This window comes from Perissodus microlepis, chromosome 11 (assembly GCF_051167445.1).
Source record: "Perissodus microlepis isolate ML-2025 ecotype Zambia chromosome 11, ASM5116744v1, whole genome shotgun sequence".
Lineage (NCBI taxonomy): Eukaryota > Metazoa > Chordata > Actinopteri > Cichliformes > Cichlidae > Perissodus > Perissodus microlepis.
In genome coordinates this window covers 36,113,125-36,137,921 of record NC_140471.1, presented here as the reverse complement: position 1 = coordinate 36,137,921, position 24,797 = coordinate 36,113,125, and the positions used below count along the sequence as shown (strand labels likewise).

General features: G+C 45.5%; 1 protein-coding gene across 2 annotated transcripts in view; it reads left to right on the top strand.

Annotated features, from left to right (window-relative positions):
- Positions 1–24,797, top strand: part of cpne4a (copine IVa) — a 103,565-nt gene that overhangs the window by 49,009 nt on the left and 29,759 nt on the right. For both annotated transcript variants that reach the window (XM_084944552.1, XM_084944551.1), the window contains exons 4-8: positions 1,593–1,664; positions 3,304–3,378; positions 5,842–5,925; positions 7,326–7,415; positions 17,672–17,770. In XM_084944552.1, coding sequence (XP_084800678.1) covers positions 1,593–1,664; positions 3,304–3,378; positions 5,842–5,925; positions 7,326–7,415; positions 17,672–17,770 — 420 coding nt within the window. The remainder of the gene's footprint in view (positions 1–1,592; positions 1,665–3,303; positions 3,379–5,841; positions 5,926–7,325; positions 7,416–17,671; positions 17,771–24,797) is intronic.

The following is a 24,797-nucleotide window of genomic DNA, read 5'->3' as shown; positions in this document are numbered from 1 at the left end:
CAGTTCTGGCACATGAGGCGGCAGAGGGGCGAGATTTCACTCCGTAATGAAGTAAAACAGCTTCTTTTTTATCCTGCTGATAGCACAGGTTTGATTTTTAACAGCAGGAGAGGTTTTCATGCTGGAACTGAAGTGGGAACATGGTTCAGGAGCAGTATTTAAACACATTAAAGAATATGTTAACAGCTTGGCATGTCCCGGAAAATCCTGAAAAAAGGAAAACGGATCATCGCCTAAAAGCTGCAAGAAAATCAGATCCAGCACGAAGAGTAGGCTTGAACAAAGCTTTAAAAACGAGCAGGTGAGACACACAAAAGACAAAATAAAATTCAAAAAGAATTGAAAAAAGTCCACAAGGGCCGGTGTCCCTGCAGGTTTTAGATCTCACCCTGGGCCAACACACCTGAAGCAAACGATTAGTTCATTACCAGGCCTCTGGAGAACTTGACATCTTGAGAAGGTAATTTAGCCATTAAATCAGCGGTGGTGGATCAAGCACACATCTAAAACCTGCAGGACACTGGCCGTCGTGGACTGGGATTGGTGACCCCTGTTTTAAAGAACCAGCAGACCTCAGCTGAGCCTGTCATGTGGGGATGTGGGGAAGAAGGACCCGAAAGCTGGACTCTTTAGTGAACAGTGTGTTTTACAGTGAGGTAAATAACAGATGCACACTAAATCCCCGTTGCTCCCTAGACTCCCGCGTGTGTGTTCCCCTCCGACGTCAGTGCTCGTGCTCCCTGCTGTCGTGTTCCTGCACACCCTGTGCGTGCTGTCCTTCTGGTTCCACCTGCAGGAAAACAGCCGTCAACACTGACCCCACGGGCATACACGAGCTGCACTACCGTACACTGACACCCTAACTTGGGATGTAACGCAACGATCCCGCGTCAGTGGGAGCTCCAACGCTCTCCTAAGCTCCCCCGACGAGCCCTGATCAGCAGCAGGTGTGTGGCAGGGACTTCAGGTGTCATCCATCCAACAGCCACACCCGCAGACACACACAAATACACACACACACCCTGCCTACACATACAATAAGTGGAACACAGACATGACAGCATTGTGCAGAAGACACACACATCACAAAATAATAATAATAATACTGATAATTATAGTCCCCACTGCTCACGGACCCCGAGTCCCCGGAACCGGGTCCGTGACAGAGCCTCAGCAGCTCGATCACCACCTGACCTTCAACAGGTGACGGTACAAACAAACTGTTTGACCCGAGCGGGAGGAACCACGGCGAGCCTGAAGAAGTGTGACTCTGCAGGGACGGGCGAGGATTTAAGAGTCCTGAGTGCTGATGGAGGGCGTGCTCCCTGTAGCATTTAAAGTGGGGAGATGTGGGACCTTTAATCTGCTAAGCAGCCTGGTGGCAGATGATCCACAGCAGATTTACAATAGAATAGAGTAGAATGGAATAGAATAGCCCTTTATTGTCATTGTATATGTACAACAAAGTTATGGGTGGGCCACTCCACAAAAATGTCTTAATTTACAAGAAATGTCACAATTTTCTTTGTCAGACAGCTTCCTGCTGAAAGTGTGTATTAACACTGTGTGTGTGTGTGTGTGCGCGCGCACAGATCATCTCCCAGAGGAAACTGTCCAAAGCTCTGCTCAGACCTGGAGGCACGGTGGGCAAAGCCATCATCACGGTGAGCCCCGCCCTTCTCCTTCCTGTTGCTTCTGTAGCGTCTCCTCCTCCTCCTCTCACGCCGAAGCCTTCGGGGTTTTTCTCTGTCAGCTCTTTTCTCTCTGTGAATTTACAGTTTGTTTCTGTGCCGTTTACACTTTGTGACTGCCAGACATTAAAGCCTCCATCAGACGGGGATTTTCATTGGTGTTCTGGTCGCAGCTCTGATAGCAGGGATCCTCTCAGCTGGACCGAGGACGGCCGGCGTCTGCTCCTCACACAGATTTGCTCCTTTATTTATCCCCAAATTCACAGCTGGAAAATCCCCCTCTGATGTTCCTCTTCACCTCTGTGCACACATGAAATGCTTCATGGGGATTTATTTCAAAGGGATTTCAGTGCAGGAAGAAGCTGCAGCTTTTGTTGTGTTTCCTTCGCCCCTCCCTCCTCCTCCTGTCCCCTTCTGTCCTGTCTCCTTTTCCCCCTCCTATCCTCTTCCCCTGTTTCCTCTTCTTTCCGTCTGCAGATGAACTCTGTGTTTTCATGAAGATAAACGGTGTGTTTGTGTTGTTTGCATGTGTGTGGCGATGTGACATCTCTCCACGTGTGATCTGTGACCATCCGTCACCATGTAAACATGTCAGCGATTCAGCAGGAAACCGACGTTTATGATAAACGTTCATCAGGTTTGAGCTCTCTGGTTTTATCAGGATATCGACTGGTGAGTCATTCAGTTGATTGGAGGCCTTGTTGGCCTGATGTTGGTCTATAAATGCGTCTCTTCCTCATTAGTCAAACAACATATTTCACACTGCCCAGGAAATGAGCTGTGATGCTTTCAGTCTGTGGATTCAATTTGCTCAGCTGTTTGTTTATCTGCCTCGTAATATGTCGCCTTAATTAATTTTGCAGGGATTATGTTGTTGGGCCTTTTTCATGTTTACAGCTGGATTTGACTTACGCTGACTGTCAGAATGCACGCTGCATTGCTGGCTGTGCTCAGGCTGCGCCGTGCTTCATCCAGCTAGGAGCTGCTGAGGTGCAGCTGCTCAGGAACTGTAGTGATGCTTTCAGACAAACTGCTTTCCTCACGTCTGTTTATCCTGGCAGAAGCTCAACACTCGCGTCAGAATTTTCCACAAACTGCTAAAAGTGGCAGAGAGCGGCCGTCATCAGAAACCTTCTGCTGTTCTGCACTAAACCTGCCGCCCAGGTGTGGCAGCATCACGTTACCATGACAACAGGCCATATAGCCACACTTTTTTATAACTACGTCTGGGTTTATGCAGCGGGACAGTGACAACACTGCCCGCATCAGGAAATGCTGGAAGTCGCAGCTTTAACCCTTAAAAGTTTCCCTGTGTGTCTGTAAGCATTAAACTCCAGAACGTTGTTTTTCTGATTCTCCGCGTGCTGCGTTTTCATCTGCAGCAGCGCGCGCACTTTCCCCGTTAGCCTGACTGAGCACTTTCAGCCTTTTGCTTTACATTTCCTCGACTTTGATGCTAAAAGTTGCTCATTGTTTTGGAGGAGCTCCCAGAGCAGGGTGGCTCGTTTGATCTCACAGAGTCTGATCTGAATATTCAGAGTTTGTTGTTGAGTTGATGGCTGCACCCTGGCTTCATAATGAGGCTCTTATCAAAGGGAAAATGTGCTTTCAGATCACAGCAGAGGAGCTGACGGGCAACGACGACTACATCGAGCTCTCCTTCAACGCCAGGAAGCTGGATGATAAGGTAAAACCTGCACCTGGACCAGGACCCCCCACTTACCTCCTGAATGTCTTTCTCTTTATTTTGTCCAACAATTTAATAAATGTCACTTTTCAATTCTTTTGTTTGTTTGTTTGATTTTTTTGTAAATAGAATTTTAATTAAATTCTATAATAAGGTAAGAAGGGCATGGACAGTGTTTGGGCTGCGGCTCTGTTTAGTTTATGTTTCGTTTTTTTATGTCAGACGTTACCTCAATAGAGTGACATGCGAATTTATCGTCTAATGCTAGTTAGCTTGATTAGCAAGCTGCTTTTGCAGAGTTTATTGATGCAACGCACAGATGCTTCGCTAATTAGTGCAAAATAACTAAAAAATAAAACCACTGAATAAGATTCAACTCTAAAATACAAAATTTTAGGATTTAAGAATTATAATGTTTGTAATATAAATACATTAAAAGCCTCCTACAGGACACATTATGTCCAGTTTAAGTACTCATAGGACTGGATGAGGCTCCACCTGCGTCTCCACCTGCCTGCGCTGGGAAACCTTCCTATTAAAGTGACTGAATTATCAAGTTGGAGGACCTCACCACTCTCTGCGAACTGTTGTAAATGGGGAAAGTCTCCATAAAGTTTACTTCTGCTGCAATTTTTAAACATGGGGGACTATGGGGACCGACTCACTGCTGGAGCCTCTGGTGGACGTTAGAGGAACTGCAGGTATTGGCTTCTTTTTCAGCAGTTTGCAGAACATCTGCACCAGCTCAGCTGCAGCGTTTCAAAGTACATAATATAAATACAACAACAAACAGAACTTTGGAAAGCTAAGTGTACTCTAAGTAGTTATAGTACGTCTGCCCCATACACCACACGGTCACAGGAAGACCTTTTTAGTTTAGGTTAAATGATGAAAAGTAAAAAACATAAACAGTTTTTGATGCATGTATCAGTGTTTTGCATTAATGAGAAATGACACATCCTGATAGCATTGTGTGGGGTTACAGTACTCAGAGCTCACAGGGCTAACAGTCAAACAGCCACCGTGAACATGAGTGGGAGTCATTAGTCACTGCAGGAGTCTCAGGCATGGCGGGCTCTGAAACCCACGCCACAGCATCAGTGAAGTAATGATCACAGCGACAGGGTAAACATCACAAGCCTGAGAGTCACTGACGCTTTCTGTACTTACTGAATGAAAGCATTACTCAGTGGTTACGTTCAGTGAGAGACTGAGATTACCGAAAAGCACCACTGAACGACACAGGAAATCTTTCCTGCCTGTGGCTCCCTGTACAACGCATTCACTTAACACACTGGTTACTGCTACAACTACACGTTTCTTTCCAGCTATTTATTAATGAGTGACTTATGTATATATATATATATGTATATATTGTACTATTCTTAGTTAGCGTATTGTCTGTCTTGTCTTAATGTTGGTTTATAATGGAGCACTGTAACAAAAAATAATTTCCCCCAGGGATCAATAAAGTATTCTGATTCTGATAACGCAAAACAATCACCTCTGTCAGCAGATTTTAAAATGTTTCATGTTAAAGCAAACTAAAAACAAAGAAAAGAAACAAGATGCATTTAAAAACTGATCAAAGTCTGGAGACGTCAGTAAAAATCCAGACGACAGAAACTCCACAGAGGAAAACAGACAAAGGAGTCAGGGCTTTTTGAACGGGAAATAATCAATAATCAATATAATTACATACAGGAAGTCCAATCCAAAACAGGACATCAGGGGAAGCCAACTATCAAAGTAAAACAGAGACAGCTGCACACAAAACACAACAACAGAGGCAGAAAACACAGAAACTAGGAGACAGAAACACCAGACTAACCAGAAAACCACAGCACAATCTACTGCTTCTATCACTAACACTACTGATCAGAATGATATTGGTAAAACTGAACCTCATCACTAGAACAATAACTAAGAAGTGAAAACAGGAACCAAAAACGTCTAATATCACAAAAACTAAATCATTATTAAAACTTCACTGAAACCAAACCAGGTTTTTATAACTTACCTGTTTATTATTGTGGGCGTGGCCTCTTTGCCTGACAGATGGGTCCCGACACTGAGACGTCTGAATGTTGTTGTGCTCTGGAGCATGTTAATGTAATCACATTACACAGATAATGTGCAGCTTTAGGTTTCCGATCCATGACCGTGGATTCAGCTTGCTGACTAAGCTAGCTATGGTTAGCTGATATTGTTAGCCTCGTACTCATTTTAGCTCCAATAAACCAACATGTGACAGCAACAACTCTAAACTCAAGGATCCAAAATGTCCACAAACCATCTGGTGGCTACGTCCATCTTTTATATCCAGTCTGTGCTGGTTTGGAAACAGACTCTGTGTACAAACACCAGGGGGCGCTGCATATAAAGCCAGTATGAACATGATCAGACTGGATGTCCCGACTGTGTCTCTGGTGTTTGCAGTGAACTCTGCGTTTGCACTTTTAGGACTTCTTCAGTAAATCGGATCCGTTCCTGGAGATCCACAGACTGAACGATGACGCCACGCTGCAGCTCGTCTACAGAACGGAGGTACAAACACACATCGACACACTCGCGTCCTCCACTCACACAAACACCACCGTTAACATTAAAGGCTGAATTATTCAAACTGGATTCAACACATCATCGTGTCAAAAACAGTAGAATACAGCAGTCCACTTGTTTACTATTATTAATAATAATAATGCTTCGGTGGTTAGTTTTGGTGCCATAAAAGTCATGTTTTATAATCTGGTTCATGGCTCTTCGTGTAAACAGTGAGTTCAACTTTAACTTGTTTCTACGACTTTGCTTAGATGGACTTTGGTGACCTGGTAGGTGGATATTCCCCCAGAGGTATTTCTTGGCTGACTCATTGTGTTGATCTGATTTTCAGCCTTCTGTGTGTCTGCTGTGTCTCTTTGGGTCATGCAAGCTTTGCACTCTCCACCTCCCTCGGTGGGATTCAGGCGGACGGAGAGTTGGAAAAGACAACATATAGTCGAAAGACAGAAACTTGCTTCTGAGAGCATTAAAGCTCTCAGTCAATGCAGTTTTGTTTATATATATGTAAGCTGCTGATTCGTTAGCTGTAGCTGCACAGCTGGGATTCCTCTCATCCGTGAGCACATTGAGATTTTTCAACAGGTCCCACAGAGCGCAGCAACAGTCCTCCCCAGCTGACAGCAGGGACATCCTTTCTGATTACTTCCTCCCGTCTCCCATACAATTTAGCTCCTTGCCTGCGGCTCAGTGTGAAAAAAGCAGGCCGCTGTCAGGCAACAAGTTTCCCTGGATGGAGGCTGTGCTTCCATCACATGATCGTAGAAGGTCATGCAACAAGTTGACAGCTGCTTCCAGCTCCCAGCTGCTTCACCCTGCGTGGTTATTATAAAGCTGGAGAGCAGGGTTCGACATAACCAATGGCCCTATAAAAGCTGCTGATTGGCCAGCTGCTGGGCAGGGAGTGTTTCCACCAATCAGTTTGGAGCAAGCCCTCAGTACCAAAAAGTTTCTTTCTTGCAGGCAGCTGTCGGTTTGCACATTTAAGGAAGTCTCTGACCTTATCGCTCTTAGTGGCATGGAAACACCGAGGAGAGCGTTTCTCTTACACCTGTGAGTAAAATGAAATCCAGGCAGACTTAAATGAACCAAAGATGGAAGAAAAGTGTGTTAAAGCATCATTTTAATTAACACAACACACACTTCCAGGAAACACACCAGGCTGGAAAAACGAGGATGACTCCTTTCAGCCAGCGGTTCTCCTCAGAGCTGCTGCAGGTTTACACCGTTTAGGACTGCAGCAGGACGCAGCAGGACGCAGCAGGACGCAGCAGGACTGCAGCAGGACGCAGCAGGACGCAGCAGGACGCAGCAGGACGCAGCGCTCCGCTGAGACGCACCGCGAGCTGTTTTTAGACCTGACCTTGCTCTGTGTTTGTCTCTCTCAGACCGTCATGAATAATCTCAATCCTGTGTGGAAAACCTTCAAAGTTTCCCTCAACTCGCTCTGCAGCGGAGACCATGAACGCAAACTGCAGGTACTCACACACGCACACACACACACACACACGCACACACACGCGCACACACACACGCACTGTGACTAAAGATCACAGTCCACCACACACATTCCCACAGCTCCTTGTTCCTCACATCCACGGCCATCTCAGCATCAGCAGGTAACCCAACAGGCATGCCACTGGGCTGTGGGAGGAACCCACTCAGGAACAAGCAGAACACAGAAACCTGCGAACATCATTTCCAAAGACCTTTCACTGACAGTTAAACAGTGTTAAAACCAACAGTTTTTGCACATTTTGCTGAAACTGAACTCGATTTCGAGAAACATCAAAGTCATTAGACGCTCTGCTGTTCATCCGCTCTGAAAGCAAACCAAAGGTCGTGACCCTGACCACGAACAAAGTGACAATCTCTCCTTTGAAGTTTGTCACTTTGTTCGTGGTCAGGGTCACGACCTTTGGTTTGTCCTTTGAAGTTTTAACAGTTACATGTAAAGTCTATAAAATGAGGCAAATTGATGCTAATTAGTGTTGAGTGAGCTGGATTCTCTTCGTGCCTCTGACCGTCACAAAAGGAGCTTATTGATGATTTTTGGTTCACCTGCACTTTCATATAGACAAAGAAAAAATTGAACCTCAGAGGAAGTCAAGGAGGATTGTAGGATTTCATCCAACTATGATCACACATCACACTCTGAGACGGAAACGGACACATCAGTGCTGAACAGCAACAATTCCCTTAAGGCAGGATGGACAGATAGATGGATCCATTCACTCCGTCGAACGCAAAGGCTACGTTCATACTGCAAATCCGACTTTCCTGACCCTCTGCGACTCATCTATCCGATCATGCTATGACAGTGTGAACGGCACAAATCCGATATTTTCAAATCCAACCTGGGTCACTTTGGTATTTGGTCCTGAATCTGATACATATCTGCTGTTTTAGAAAGCGACTGCTGTTTGAACGGTCATGTCGCATTAAATCTTAAAAGACAGACGCCGATTATCAGCCTCTGCACGGAGGTAGCAGCCACTGCTCAAACACACGATGAACTATTTACAAGAATTTATTCACAGAAATTAGATTCAAGGTTAACACAAGAATTTACACGAGTAGAAGCGACACGGGGCAGGGGACCGTGGGAGATCGAGGCCAGGAAGTGATTAATCACGGGGAGGCACAAAGAGAGCGACAGAACGGAAACTTTGCAGGTTTAGACAGTCTTGATCTGAGGGAGGTGTCCATGAGAGTGTCATATGTGGGGAGATAACACGTTGAGATGTGGAGGTCCTGTTCCCCAGAGGGCATCCAAGGAGATATGACAGGCAGGAGGGCAGGCAGGTAATCGAGCTGATCATTGGGCAGACTGTAGAGGAGAACTGAAGCAGCGCCAAAGAGTGAACACAGCAGGAGGTGAATCCGGTGGAACACCAAAGGCAGCAGGACGAACTGGGGAGGAGTGGAAGGAAGTGCTGGTTTAAAAACCGTCCTGCTGATTGAATGAGGCACAGGCGAGATGATGGAAGCTCCGCCTCCGAGGACGGATCCTGGGATACAGCCCACACAGACAGGAAAACAGACAGTTATCACTGAGTGAATTTTCCTTCTCATTGTTTGTCTTGACCCGACGTCCTGGTAACATCGAGACGTTGGTTCAGCAGTTTTTAAAGCCGTGACTACACATGGAGCAAAGAGTCCTGGGAGATGTTTCATCATAAAACCAGACTTTGATCTTCTGACAGCCGATGAAAGGACAAAAACCTATTTTTATAAATGTCTCCACGTGGCTGCAGTCAGAGCTGCTTTCACTTACACTGCTGAGTTTGTCCCTGCGCTGCGACCCTTTGCACACTCGTCATGTCCTCACAGGTTGCAAGTGCACACAGTCTGGTGTCTCTTGTGTCAGTCGATGGATGTTGTGGCTCCAGTCTAAATGCAGACGTCTGATTGGCTGCAGCAGCAGGTCAAACTTCAGTCAGCAGTGAAGCAAAACTTTTCATTCTTTGTTTATTCGAGTTTTATTGACTGCTGGAATTTTTGCACATTTCCAAACTAACTTTGCATCGACTGCTTCACCGAGTCTCCTGCATCTTTTCTGTTGTTTGTAACCTGAAACTACGGCTCCGTTTGTCCCAGAGACGGGAGGTTTTTACCTGACAGAGCCGAGTGACTCCAGAGGAACACATCCATCATCGCTCTTCCTGCCCTCTATTCATTATCCACCATTTGTGACCCGAATTTCCTTCAATCAGTCACGGGGGCCGGAGGCTGGACCCCCTGTCAGCAGCACAGAGATGAGGTTTGAGGAGGTCAGCCACCTCCAGTGAAATGATCAGCAGCAGGACAGCGGGATGTCCCGAGGGGAAATGGATCCAAGGAAATGATGAATTTTAGATTGCTGCAGACTGAGGGAGGGCTCCTGTGATCAGAGGGCAGCCTGTGCTTCCAGTTCCAGCTTATTCCCTGCAGAAAATATAAATGTGTTTTAATAGAAACCTTTTTGTAATACGGTGTAATTCCAAAGTTTACAGTTTGTGATTCTAATTTCTTTAATTTCATGAGGATCTCAGAGTAGAGCCGCTGCTCTTCCACGTAGAAAGGAGCCCTTTCACGTGCTTCAGGGTCTGAGTGAGGTGTTTCCAGGAGGAAGGAGATGTTTCAGGCATGTTCAGCTGCTCCTGAGAGGAGACCCGGGACCTGCTGGAGAGATGATAACTGTGAGGAGACGAGGTCCGGGTATCTCCATTTGAATGTTGGAGCTGGAACGAGATACAAAGCAAAAAATAGATACAATTTCTGCTAATTTATGACATTATAATCCCAAGTGTTTTCTGATAAATTCACAACTTTAAATAAGTTTCCCCTGAATATTTCCTCCCTCCAGTCCAGCAATCTTGCGCGCGGTTGTTCCGTCTCTGCTAAACCTCCCACAGCCGTCACACTTCACACACAGTTTTTGGAGAGGCGCCTGCAGCAGTGGGACGGTGGAGGAGTGAGTTACATGGATCACACAGAATTACAAACCAGAGCGTTTTTAATCTGCGAGATGTTTCGTTAAGGTGTTCCCGTCAATCACACGCAAGCAAATATTACAACTGCACCATTGGAAATGACTGTTGGACGTGTTGATGGTAAAGTTAAGACAGGGGGAGGGAGCCGGCTCAGGTGGTACAGCGGGCTACCCACTAATTTCACAGCTGGCGGTTTAATCAGCTGCCCGCTGGCCTCCGGCTGGTTCAGCCGGGAGGAGAACCGGTTTACTTTGTACAACAAAACATTGTTTTCTTTCTGACAGCTGGATTTACTGTTTCACATTAAAAGCATGCCGTGCACTCACAGCCACTATGACTTACCTCCACATTTCTTTTACCTCTTCTGATTCAAATTAAAGTTCAGCAAACTGCAGTTTAGAAAATGCAGGAATTTATAAAAAAAACATTTCAAAGTAAGAAAAAAGAGCCAGCTAATACAGACGAGGCGCCGAGGGTCAAATTATGGCAAAAACATTTTTAAAAAGCTGAGCAGATAAGATGGAAACGTTGACTTTAAATCTGATCTACTCCACGCACACGGGGATTTCACTGACTGCATAAATCACAGCCACGTTTAAGACCTCCCTCACTAAACCCTGCTTTCTTCGTAGTGGGCGAATTCTGGAAGCTTACCGAGGGGCAGCAGGCAGGCTGTTTGTGTCTTTACTTGTTAGAACTGAGCTGCGATCCTCCAGCAAGACTTTCAAAATAAAAACGATCACACTGTTCTCAGATTGATTAAGAAAAACTGCTACGATGCCCAAACACTGATAACACAATCTGTTATTAATGCGAAACAGGAGGAGGTCCGATCTCAGGTCCTTACAGCTGGGGAGGAGCTGAGAAGAACTCTTGAGATCAGCAAACAGGCAGGTAATATTAAAATTCACCTGCAGAGATAAATCCCGTCCGAGTGGAGGTTTGTTATCGTTACCTGAAGCCATTTTCATCAGAGCCTGTGCGGCTGTCAGGTTAAAGCTGCACATAGATGAATAGAGACGGACTTTATTAAATGGGGATCAGACAGAGGCAGGCTTATCGCTGCTGCATATCATTTAATGGTTTCCTGAAGGGAGACAAATAAAGGTGATTAATAACTGTCATCGGCAGCTTTAGCAGACTGAAGCAGGCTGTTTGCTTCATGTTCTGCTTCAGGCTGAAAACCTGCTGCTTCTAAAAGCTAATTTAGCGCCGAGGCCCAGTTACTGCACCTAAACATCCATCACGGAGGAGAAAACCTTTCAAATTAAAATGCTGCTCTGATATTAATGTTTTATTTTTCCATAGGCAAGATAGTTTCTGTGAGGTGAACACAGATGTGGGGGAGGTTTCTGTTACATGAACAGCCCTGTGTCTCATAGCTCCAAACACCTGGATAAAGCTCAGAGATATGAGAAAGCTCAGTGTTGTAATTATCTGTTTACAGCTACAGAGAAAATCCACCTGAGCTGGTACGATGCAGAGACTGGCCACACTAGCTAACTTCCTGCTAATTACATTTTAGTGCCTTTAGCCAAAAGACAGAAGAGCAGTCGTCGGCCGGGCGACGTATCACAGGCAGTGGTTCACCACTGTGACGCCCACACAGTGTTTTTGCACCAACAGGGTGATTCCCAGATTTCTGTTAGCTGAAAATGTGGCGTATCTCAGCACGGTGTGCTGTGTGTCTGCTGGACAAAAGGCAAAGGGGGCGTGGGAGGGCTAAAAAGCTATCTAGATAATAGGAACAACATCTAACGTTCATGTTCTTGTGAAAAATTCAGCAAAGACCTCACACAGGACTGAGGAGATTCATCTGCTGTTCACTGTTGACCCATCAGAAATGTTCTCAGAGGAAGAGCGCCTGTCAGGAAGCCATTCTTAGTGAAGAGAAGTGGGAGGAAAGGCATTTTGGGGCATTTTTGGTTCAAATCATCATCAGTATGTATGGTAAATGGACCAATTCTTATATAGTGCTTCTCTGATCTACTTAAGTCCCAAAAGGTTGATTCTGTTCATCTGGACGTTTCAGTGGGAGAAATGTTTCAGGCTCAGCTGGCTGCAGGTTTCCAACCTTATGAACAGCACATTTGCACCACTGAATGAACTTTTTATGAGGTTCGGGAAACATGCAGTCAGCTGAGCATGCATCAAGATACTCTACTTAAGCACTTCATGTCTCGTGACACGTCTCATTCGCCAGGAGCATTAGAGATCTTATCAAAATTCATAGAATTACAAATGCTGAAAAGAATAGTCAGGTGTTGAGCCACCAGATGCAGTAACATCTGGAAACATCTGATTGACAGCAGCTTCATTTTTCACCGTGACAATGATCCAAACACACCGTCTGTGCAGTGAAAGCATAGATAGTGCTTTCACTGCTCCACGATCCATGACTCATCGTGGAGCACGATGTTTAAGAACATGAACGAGGCCCAGAAGCTCGGACCTCAGCCTTACTGAAGCCGCGTGGGATCATCCTGACAGAGAACAGAACAACAGGCAGAAACATCCAAAGAAGCAGCCTGGAGAACTACTGCTGAAGCTCCTCACAGGAAGCTGCCTGAGAGAGTTCGGGCTGTGCTGAGGAATAAAGATGAAGATTGTTAGAATTGTGCAAACACGTGTCATTAAATCGCTGCACCTGCTGTTCATTTTTCTTACAACAGAAAGAGAAATTAGACTTGGCTCAAGATTCTTGCACAGTGCTGTTAGTTAGGCAAGGTAAAGTCTTTATAGCTGCACAATAACTTATACCCTGTATTATAACATCATGAGTCCTAACTTCAATTCAATTCAACTTTATTTACACAGCGCCAAATCACAACAGTCGCCTCAAGGTGCTTTACATTGTAAGGTCGACCCTACAATAGTACATACAGAGAAAAACCCAACAATCATATGACCCCCTATGAGCAGCACTTTGCTTCCGTTTTACGTTCATTGAAATGTAAAAAGTTTAGAGCCATCCATGACTTAACATCGCTAAGGCAATCAAGCAGGAGTCTAAGTGTGGAGCTATCAGAACGACTGAAAGGAAAATAAAGCTGGCAATCGTCAGCATATAGATGAAATGAAACTTTGTGTTTATGAAAGATCGCACCCAGTGGCAGGAGATGAAAACAGTAATGGCCCAAGAATAGATCCCTGTGGTACACCCCACGGCAGAGGGGCCACAGAGGACGATGACGAGCCCAACTTAACACAGAAGCTCCTGTTTGACAGATATGATTTTATCCACAGGAGTGCAAAGCCAGAAATGCCCACACAAAGCTGTAATCGAGAGATCAGCAGGTCGTGATCCACTGTGTCGAATGCAGCAGTCATATCTAGTAGTATAAGCACTACGTGTTTACCAGTCTGCCGCTACCAGGATATCGTTCATAACCTTTATGAGAGCTGTCTCTGTGCTATGAAACGGCTTAAAGTCGGACTGAAAAACTTCAAACGTTTGAGAGTTGTTTAGATAATCCATCAGCTGAGTGTGAACAACCTTTTCCAAGGTCTTACTCAGAAAAGGAAGTTTAGAGATGGGTCTACAGTTTGACTGAACTGAAATATCTGAGCCTGGCTTCTTAAGTAAGGGATGAATAACTGCATGCTTAAACCCGCTTGGTACTTGACCTGACAAGAGGCTGGTATTGATTAGGTTCAGAATATGTGGTCCAACAGCAGGAAACACCTCTTTCAGAAAACGGGGATGAGCGACATCATTCAGAGAACCACACGGGTTAGCAGTTAACACAAGCTTCTCGAGTTCAGGTAGAACAATTGGTTGGAAAGCAACAAGCAAATTTAAACAGGGAACATCTCAGCCGGGTCAACAGTGGAGGGTCTCAAACTGGCAACCTTGTCCACAAAGAAATTAAGAAACTTATTACACATAACCTCAGAAGACTGCAAAAGAACACGATCCTCTACATTCAGTACAGAATTTATCGTATTATACAAAACACGAGGGTTATGTGAATTAACAGCAATAAGTTGTGAAAAATAGGAGTTTTTGGCGGTCTTTACTGCCCTCTGGTAAGCTTTCCAGCTCGTCTTAAGAGCTTCCAGAGAGACGTAGAGCCTGTCCTTTTTCCATCGCCTTTCACATCTCCTGCAGTCTCTTCTAATGGCTCGAGTAAAATCGGTTAGCCAAGGACCGGCCTTGGGTTTACACTGCCTGAGTCTTAGAGGTGCAACAACATCAAGGGCAGATTTACAAACAGAGTCCAGATGAGAGAGTAATCCATCTACGGAGGACGACTCAGAGGGACTGGACACAAGTTGTTCAAATAGTGTTGAAAAATGCTCAGCAGCATCTGAGCCGAAGGCACGATAGCATCGCGTAGGTGCACGGACCCCGCCCCTGCGCCGCCCCGGGAGCTCGCTGCATCACCCCTCCTCTGCAGCCGGCCAGAGACCACACCCACGCCACAGTTTTATTTTAGTACAGATGTGAAGATATTTGACACACCTAGAAAGAATGAGTGATTTTACAACAAAGCAGCAGAAAATGATCCAAAATGCTGAAGAAAGAAGAAATACTAAAGATGAGTTATCTGCAAACTCAGGACGAAAACATTTAAGATCAGCAGGATGAGAAAGGAGCAGGAACAGCTCGCATTATTGTTGCGTGACACCGGCTCCCGGTTATCGACGTTAAAGGTGAGGCTGCTCTCTGAGACAGGACATCACAGGTCTCAGGATTTGGGTGATGCATCCTCTGAGCTGCTAATGCAGCTGAGTGAATGAAGCCGTGAGTGTGACAGCTCATTAAAACTCTCAGCGTGTCGCCTCTCAGGTGGATGAATAGAAAGCGCTGTGATCCCTTTTCTTCTCTTTAATCCCGGATGGCTCTGCTAATTTGTGTGAAGAGGAGGTTTTTACACAGCTGCTGCCATCGCTGCTGCTGCTGATCGTCAGTATAATGAGGAGGGAAGGACACACACACACATTTACACCCAGAAATAATCAGACTCAGTAACGTGTGCATATAAAAGCAGATGCAGATTTACCCACACTGATCTAATTTGCTCGCACACTTGACTCCAGATGTTTGCGACTCATCCCTTCAGTAAACACAGGCACGTTTTTACCAAAGTCGAGTAGTTCTTCAAAGCTTCGACGAGTGTTTGGGCTCATTACTGCCGCAGGGCGAATCCTTCTCAGAGATCAAAACAGAGGGTGGAGGATGTCTCTGAAGGATGGTCAGATTTGAGTCTCTGTGTGGGTTTGATGTGTTGTTGTATCGTCTTCTGTTTCTGTCACTAATCCCTAAGATTCATAAGGAAATTCATCTTTTCCACAGTCCTCCACTGTGAGGCGTCCTCTGAGCCCACAGGAGGGTTTGTACCTGTTTCTGAGGATGTTCCTGATCTTCTGATGATGAAGGTGCTCATGGCCCAGACAGTAGAACGGCTCATTTGTTGCACAGGTTCTGCAGTCGTGTCTGTTTAACTGGGAGTAGGTCAGTGAGTTAAACCTGCAGAAGACAACCACACGTGGTACTTTTAAAGAGCGGGGAGCTGGTCTGCTTGGACCTCCGGGGCCTTCGACTCCATCGCCGACTCTTTCACGACATTAACGCTCAGGAAATTTGGGCACAGGTTCAGGTGGGCTGAGGATCTCATCTGTGCTTTGTGTGGATGATGATGTTCAATTTGCTCATGTTTAGACTCACGCTGGTGGTCTGCAGCTGAGTGTGAAGAACTCTGATGGTGAAGTGCCCACTGTGGGCATGAAGGCAGCGATGTAGATCTCACCAACGGCCTCGAGCTGTGGGTGGTGAACGAAAGAATGAGATGGTTCATACAAATGATGGAGGTGAGCTTCCTCTGAAGGGCGTCTGGGCTCAGCCGTAGACACACGGTGACGAGCTCAGACTAGAGTTGCTCCCTGAAGAGCTGGTTGGATCAGGAGACCGAGGCCCATGGTTTGTCTTTCCTTTTTCAGGTTTAGCCTCTAAAATCACCTGATTTAGTTGCTGTTAATTGCATTCATCAGTTTTCAGCTGGACGCTTGAGGCACAGATGTGAACCACAGCTACAGGTTGGTTTAGCTGGACAAGCCGCTGAGGAGGAGTCGGTCTGACCTCTGACACGATCAGCATCAGCGATCTGCTTCGTTCTGACGGATGACGTAGAAACATAGTCAAACTTTTTACATGTCAGAACGTTTCTAAATCCTCAAACTTCCCGAGTGTTTCCAGGTTTACAGAGCTCCTGTGTAGAGCCTCTGAGCACGCACTCAGAAAACAGTGACTCATAAAACTAATTGGTCCTCACAAAGATGGATGGGACACGCAGTGCATGTTCAGTGAAACTCCTGCATGAATATATGAAAAGATTAAACCAGCAGAGTGGAACTGGAACATGAGACTGTGTGTGTTTGTAAAGTCATGCAGCTCTTCCTCTCCGGCTCGCAGACTGCCAGCGCTCCTCTTCACCTCCTCCCATCTATTTTTCATGAACCCTGTCAAACTGTCCTGGATTCAGTCCGCCGTCTCTTCTCGTTTACTTCCCGTTCTGGTCCCGGTGCTGCCAGTGCGAGCTGTCCGCTCGCTCCGCTGGGAGGACTCGTCAGGTGGACGAAGCCTCCAGCTGGGCGTTTCTTTGAAGTGCGGTACAGTGTGGTTTAACTCGGGCTCGACACATCCTCATATTTATTTCACATCCTAACAGCGACGCTCTGAATCTACATATTAATGACACGAGTGTCTGTTTCCATTGCATCACCGAACCGCTGCTGCATTTGTTATATTTCGCTTTGAGTTTTACTCAAGTTTATTTTCACAGTTTCAATGAATGTGAATGATTTTTAAAAGCTGCACCAAACTAATATCTTTCTCTCTATATGCCTCCTCGTGGTTTCCTTCAGTCTGCCCAGAGAGACGCGGTCGACTCGTTAGAAACCACAGCGTGCCGAAATAAACCAGAAACACAATCACGTGAATACAGGAAATCCTATTTGATGTGGAGACTTGGACAGACCTCCTCCTGCCATGCACCGCTCACACCTCAGCTCCGGGCTGAACCGCTTCTGTGTTTCGATTTGCCGAACAAGCTGTGACCTAAAAACAACAAGAACAAAAAAACAGGTTCAGTCTGAAATGATCTCCTTCAGTTCAAGGCAAAACATCCAATTAATGAGCGAGCAGAAGCTTTGTGGGTCACAGCCGTAAATAGCAGGACACAGAACAGTGATGAAGCTGGGATCCGGCCTTGGATCATTCGGATGGAATAACTGTTTCTGTTTTTGTGTCCACTCAGTGCACCGTATGGGACTGGGACTCAAACGGGAAACACGACTACATCGGTGAGTTCGAGGCTACGTTCAAAGAGATGAGAGGCGCCATCGATGGACGGCAGGTGAGCGGCTGTCCTCTAAAACCTGAGCCGACCCGCGTGTGAGTCATACTCCAACCCTCTGTCTTCTGAGAGCCGGTGTTTGAAGCGTGATGCGTTCACTGACTGTTGTAATTGCTGGGAAATGATTGTGATTCAGCTGTGTGTTCTTTGACTGTTTACAGGAAGTCAAATTAAATATGTGTTTATGTGGATTTATAGGATATCAGTTTCGTGTACATGACAATAATGTTTATTTTACCTTTTGCTTTCTTATAAAACATGTCTCACTGATTAATGATAACGTCATTGGTACCTGTTCTTCCCTTATGTTTGTTTGCTCATCTTTGCTCAACTATGAGCGACGATCAAAAGGTGCTACAGGTCGCCTGGTGGGAGGAAACCTGTCTCCACAGGATGATGCTCTGCCTCTGGCTGACTGCAGCAGCTGCATCTCTGCGTGTGGAGGAACTGCTTGACTCTGTGATTTTGCTGAATGATCACAAACGGATTGCATGTAACTGCCCCGTTGACCCGATTCAATCACAGACTGGCTCACAGCAGAATGTTGTTATATTTGAAACTTTGTTAGCTTAGCATGAATCACATCCAGACCCCTCAAGTATCAGCCACCATCACCATCAGAGCTTAACTCCTGCTGGGAACCATCCAGTTCTTGGATTCTTGAAGATCTAACTTTGACATGAAACATGTACCCAAACATGTCTTCAGGCCACGGACACCCCGCGGTCATGTGAGCGGTATCCCTTGATGGCAGTGGGCTCTTCCAGAAGGATCATTCTTAAAGTTTGAGGATCTCGATGGGAATTTAAAGGCGATGGAGTTTGAATTCCTCAGATCTTGATCCAGTCTAAATCTGCTGGATATGCTGGAAAAGCTTCCAAAACATAAACGGCGTACTGCACAGGAGAGCTTTAGAGCAGTCGATATCAGGCAGGTTATTTAAATGTTTGATGCCTGACGTGTAGCCTGATCGTGTCATATTGTACCAGAAACCTCTCATGTAGTTTTCCTCCTGCTGGAGCAGCTACAGTAGATGCAGTTAATATTTAATTTGCTGGAAGAACGTGTTGCTGTGGTTGGAGTCCTCTGCCCAACGCTCCTGAAGGAGAAAGCTCCCTGTGAGGCAGGTATCTGTTCACCCTGTTTCTCCTTCAGCTATTCAATCAATTTAATGGCTCAGTGAGAGTCAGACTGAGCGACACCACGGCTCACACGCTGTGACACGCCATTACAGTTACACGGCGAAACACATTCACTCTCAGACTCTCCGAGAGACAGCGCGGCAGCCCTGCAGGAGTCTTAGAGGTTTGCCAGTTTATAAGCGAATCACCGAATGTGTGAAAGCTGCGCTCTGGAATCCTCTGCATCGGCTGTTGTTTGTTTTAGGGTCGGAAAACCGGGCGGTGACAGTTTTAAGTCCGCCTAATTTCTTTCAAACGTTTCACATAAATTCCCCGTGTTCAGCTGGCATTCGTCTCCACATTTCAATAAGATTTCCAAGGAATTCTTTTGCAGCTGTGACACAAACCAGAGATTGCTCTAAAACAGAAAACACCGTTAATGTCTGTGTTTTGATGGGGGTGCATCTTTGCAGCCATCTTCCTTCAGCTGCTCCCTAATCCACAAGGGTCTTCCAGATGGATGCAACATTTATACATCACATGCCATCCTGATTCTCTCAGGAGTTTTCCAACAATTTCTCTTGCGAGGTTTCCATAAAAAGGAGAGATGATCAGAAGATGCCAGCAGCATGTGACGTGTACCAACAGACACCTGATGTTTTTAGAGTCTCTTCATCCTTCAGTCAGCGTCATGAGGTTGTCAGACCATGTCAGCTGGGTGGAGGTTCTGACAGAGCGCTCCATCATTCTGCCCCTTCTTCTGGAGTCTGCTGCTCCCACCCAGAGGGCGGGGCTTACGACACCAACTGTTTGCGTCTATAATCCAGTTTTGAGATCCTTCCCAGACGCCTTAACGCCCACTCACATCCTGGGCCATCTGACCTCAGGAAATCACATGATAGGGTGGGGCCAGGTTTCACAATGAGCTCACCTGAAACCCTGGCTGATTGGGACCCACACCCAGTTTCACACCTCGGCTCATGTGATTAGGCAGAGGATCAATAGGAGGTCCACGACACTCCCACAGGACTTAAATCTGGGACTCTCCACCAGCTGCTCTTAGAACTGAAGAAGCTTCTCGGATGAAACGTCTTCAAGAAACTTAAAGAAGTCCTGACGCTTTTCTTTCCGAGCTCAGGCCACACCAGCACAGCTCCTCCTTCATGCTCCATGGTGGCAACCGGACGTGCAGATACTCCAGTTCAGAAACCGGACTGACTAACAGAGTAGCCTTATTATTACAGATGAAACAGGAGGAATGAGAAACAGCCTGGGGAGTGGTGACCTATAATGATGACCTCTCTTGAGCTAAACACATTTGAACTCGGCAGGTTGAAGCACAAAAGACCTGATCTCCGTTAGGTCCTGCACCTCCGGGTTTCCAGAAAAGCACCAATTAGCAGCGAGACCACCCTTTTAAAATGCTCCTCGGGGGCTAAAGTGCCTCCGAGGTTATTTAGGCAGAGGGTGTGAAGTGATTACCCCGAGAGCTAATGAAGACGCAGCTGTCAGAGAGCAGAGCTGCTGCAGAAAGGAGACGACCGCTAATTAAAGCGCTCTCCAGCTGTCCGTTAACGCCGTTCTGCTTACAGATGCTGCGGTTGTGAGTTTTCTCTGGAAATTCCCTGAAGATGACAACACACGGCTGAAAGGCCAGGAACGATCAGCTGCCGAGGAATCCTCAGCAGAGCCGGAGGCTCAGCTGTCTCATTACTGATTACAAAGAGCCGAACATCTTCACTGGAAGGCTGTTGAGCGGCCGTACGACAAAACCACATCCCAGTTTTCATAAACCCAGCCAGCTCGGTGAGCTGTGTCTAATATTCTGTCTGTAGTCTGTGGATGACATCACATAAGGATATGACCACAGACCGCACGGGCAGAAAACATGAACGTGTTCAGTGTGACCTCATCGGTTGGTTTGGATGTTAGGACGTCTTATTGAAATGTGGAGACGAATACAGCTGAACACAGCGAAGTTATATGGAAAGACTGAAAGAAATTCGGCGGACTTAAAACTGTCACCGCCGGTTTTCCGACCCTAAAACAAACAACAGCCGATGCAGAGGATTCCAGAGCGCAGCTTTCACACATTCAGTGATTCACTTACAAACTGGCAAACCTCTAAGATGTTTGCCTCTCCAAGAGACGCCTCGCTGTCTGTGAGTGTCTGAGGAAAGCACACACAATAAATACAGAGGTAACGAGGGAATACGTAACAGCAGGGAAACACAGCTGAACCTAATCTGACACACGAGACAGGAAGGAAACACGGGACTGTCAAAGTAAAACAGGGAATACACAGAAACCAGGATAACGAGATGTAACACGGAGCACAGGCGAGGCACGTTAAGACATTTTAACAGAACTCAGTGGACATCACAGGAACTGCAGTTCTATTGTTTTTATTGTTGGCGTCTATTTTCAGCCCTGGAGGTTATGCATCGCACCAAGAAGGAAAATTCTTGACTGCTGTTTGAATCGTTGCAATGGGCGTGCATTTTATCTTCAGCGTGAAACCTTTTCTTCATGCTGCTGGAATCCAGCACAGGAGGAGAGCTTGTTCGCCTCCCACAGAGCACAAAGAGCCGTGCTGTCAGTCCCACAGCGAGCCCTCCACTCTCGCTCTCTCCATTCTTCTCCTTTTAAATAAAATGTCTTTATTGGCCTCCTTCCTCAGCTGGCAGCTTCCTCCTGACCGGCGACACGGAAACAAGAAGCCCCCCCCCCGAGCTGAAGTCTCCGGGGAGCTCCCCGTTCTTCCGTCCGTCCTCCATCCCGACACAAATAGAGTCACCCGGTCTCGGCGGGTCTGAGTGAGGGAGTCAGGGCGAATCTTCGGCAGTCTTGTTTGTGCAGCTGAAGGATTGTGTCCTGCTGCAGCTGCCTGTGGTTCATGCTTCTGTCTGACAGCACTCTGGATTTAAACGGCACCTCTCCAGGAAGCTGCTTTCACCTGAGTGCAGGGACGAATCTTACAAAGAAAAATGTGTTTGTGATGTTTCTGCTGAGGCTGGATTACACACAGCGCTCAGAGGCACTTCTGTAATAATTTCATTTGCTTCGTCCACTGTAGTCAAATACAGCCCAGGGACCGTCGACCCTGGTACCTAACCTGATACAGCATCACTGATCTGTGAGCTCACAGGCGCCATAAACACGGGAAACAAGAACAAACTCTCTGAGAATAATGGAATCAGAGGAACTGCTGAACTGCAACCAGCAGCAAAGTTCTTTATTATTATTACAGACACTGCCTTTAATAACAGTTTGGTTCGTGTATATAATCTCAAAGAATAGTGACTCTCATTGTTCTTCCCTGAAGTCCTTTATTTATCTGACAGACAAAAATTATCAGTTTACGACACTCAAAATGGTATTTGACCATTTTGAGTGTCGTAAACTGATAATTTTTGTTCACATATTATGTCTAATATTATAATAATATTATTATAGTATTATTATAGTATTATAATATAGTATTATAATAATAGTATTATAATATTATTATAATATTATAATATTATAATATTATTATAGTATTATTATAGTATTATAATATAGTATTATAATAATAGTATTATAATATTATTATAATATTATAATATTATAATATTATAATATTATTATAGTATTATTATAGTATTATAATATAGTATTATAATAATATTATTATAATATTATAATATTATTATAATATTATAATAATATTATAGTATTATTATAGTATTATAATATAGTATTATAATAATAGTATTATAATATTATTATAATATTATAATATTATAATATTATTATAGTATTATTATAGTATTATAATATAGTATTATAATAATAGTATTATAATATTATTATAATATTATAATATTATAATATTATAATATTATTATAGTATTATTATAGTATTATAATATAGTATTATAATAATATTATTATAATATTATAATATTATTATAATATTATAATAATATTATAGTATTATTATAGTATTATAATATAGTATTATAATACTATATTATAATAATATTATTATAATATAGTATTATAATAATATTATTATAATACTATAATATTATTATTATAATAATGTTATTATAATATTATTATATTATGTCTAAAAAAAATCATTTTTAGTTATTTTCTCTGAGGTTATTTTCTCAGGATATCAGAGCTGAGGTCGGTGCCGGCTTCCTTACTGAGCATCACTGGCCGAGTTACAAAACAAAGTCCTCTACATATGACCAAATATGACGAGTCCGTCGATATTACTTCCTGAAGCAAACGAGGTCAAATGTTTTGTTATGTCTAAGGTAAAACTCACGGGTCGGTCTGGTTAGTGGAACCACCACGTTCGCTGAGGATGTTCATTTTTTGTGGAAATGCTTCATTTTACAAGCTCACCCAAAAATGATGAGCTTATTTTGAGAAAGGTGTGGACAGTGTGGGTTTGCTGGTCTTGTCACTGATGATGTCAGAGGCTCTGCTCTGACATCACAGCGGTGCTCTGTGCCGTCCTGATGACCTTCTGCAGACGCTGGTGTGAAGTTGGAGGGAATCACGAGTTCATCAGCAGAGTCTCTGTTAGCGTTCCTTCCTCCCTAACTCCCCGCCCTCGGCAGGCTCGCCTGCGCTGCCTGTGTCAGCTGACCTTGTGGTCTTTGAGTGTACTCACCCAGTGGCCTCATACCCACCCGAGCACAGTCACGCACCCTCTCCACCCCTGCTTATCGATCAGGGGCTGAGTACGCCATCTCCACTCTGTTTCACGCCCACATGTGGTGACACGCTGCCCTCTCACGCTGTTTTTCAGTGGATTTCGCCTCCGTGTCGGCCCAGATCACATCTCCTTTAAACGAGCGAAAATCACTGAGATGAGATCTCGCTCTTAAAATGTTGGCTGAGAGCAGAATGAACACAGAGTCACAGTCAGCCAATTAAATCACCAAGAAGCCGCTGTGTCCACAGGCCTTCAGCTCAGAGGCTTCGGACGTCACTTCCTCTGTTCGAGTTGAGCCTGCACGACAAACTGCCTCCATGCCCTGATCCTCACACATCCCCACAGAGAGTTTAAAGATTTATTTCCATTTAGCAGAGCTTGTTTGTGTGTCAGCGGCAGCAGCGTGGCAGAGGCAGCGATGCTGAGCTCAAACAACACACCATAACTCTGGGAGAAAAACAGGAAGGCGACGGTGCCGCTGTCGCTTTCGTGTCTCCTGATTGGACAAACAGACTTCCTGCTATGGAAAAAAACAGCACCACCTACAGGATGAAATTAGATTTACCCCGAGGACTATTTAGAAAGAGCTTCTGTAGGAATCATTCAACAGGTCTGTGATCAGGTCTGGCTGCGATCAGGTCTGGCTGTGATCAGGTCTGGCTGCGATCAGGTCTGGCTGTGATCAGGTCTGGCTGCGATCAGGTCTGCCTGCGATCAGGTCTGCCTGCGATCAGGTCTGGCTGCGATCAGGTCTGTCTGCGATCAGGTCTGGCTGCGATCAGGTCTGCCTGCGATCAGGTCTGCCTGCGATCAGGTCTGCCTGCGATCAGGTCTGCCTGCGATCAGGTCTGGCTGCGATCAGGTCTGGCTGCGATCAGGTCTGGCTGCGATCAGGTCTGCCTGCGATCAGGTCTGCCTGCGATCAGGTCTGCCTGCGATCAGGTCTGGCTGCGATCAGGTCTGTCTGCGATCAGGTCTGGCTGCGATCAGGTCTGCCTGCGATCAGGTCTGCCTGCGATCAGGTCTGCCTGCGATCAGGTCTGGCTGCGATCAGGTCTGGCTGCGATCAGGTCTGGCTGCGATCAGGTCTGGCTGCGATCAGGTCTGGCTGCGATCAGGTCTGGCTGCGATCAGGTCTGCCTGCGATCAGGTCTGCCTGCGATCAGGTCTGGCTGCGATCAGGTCTGGC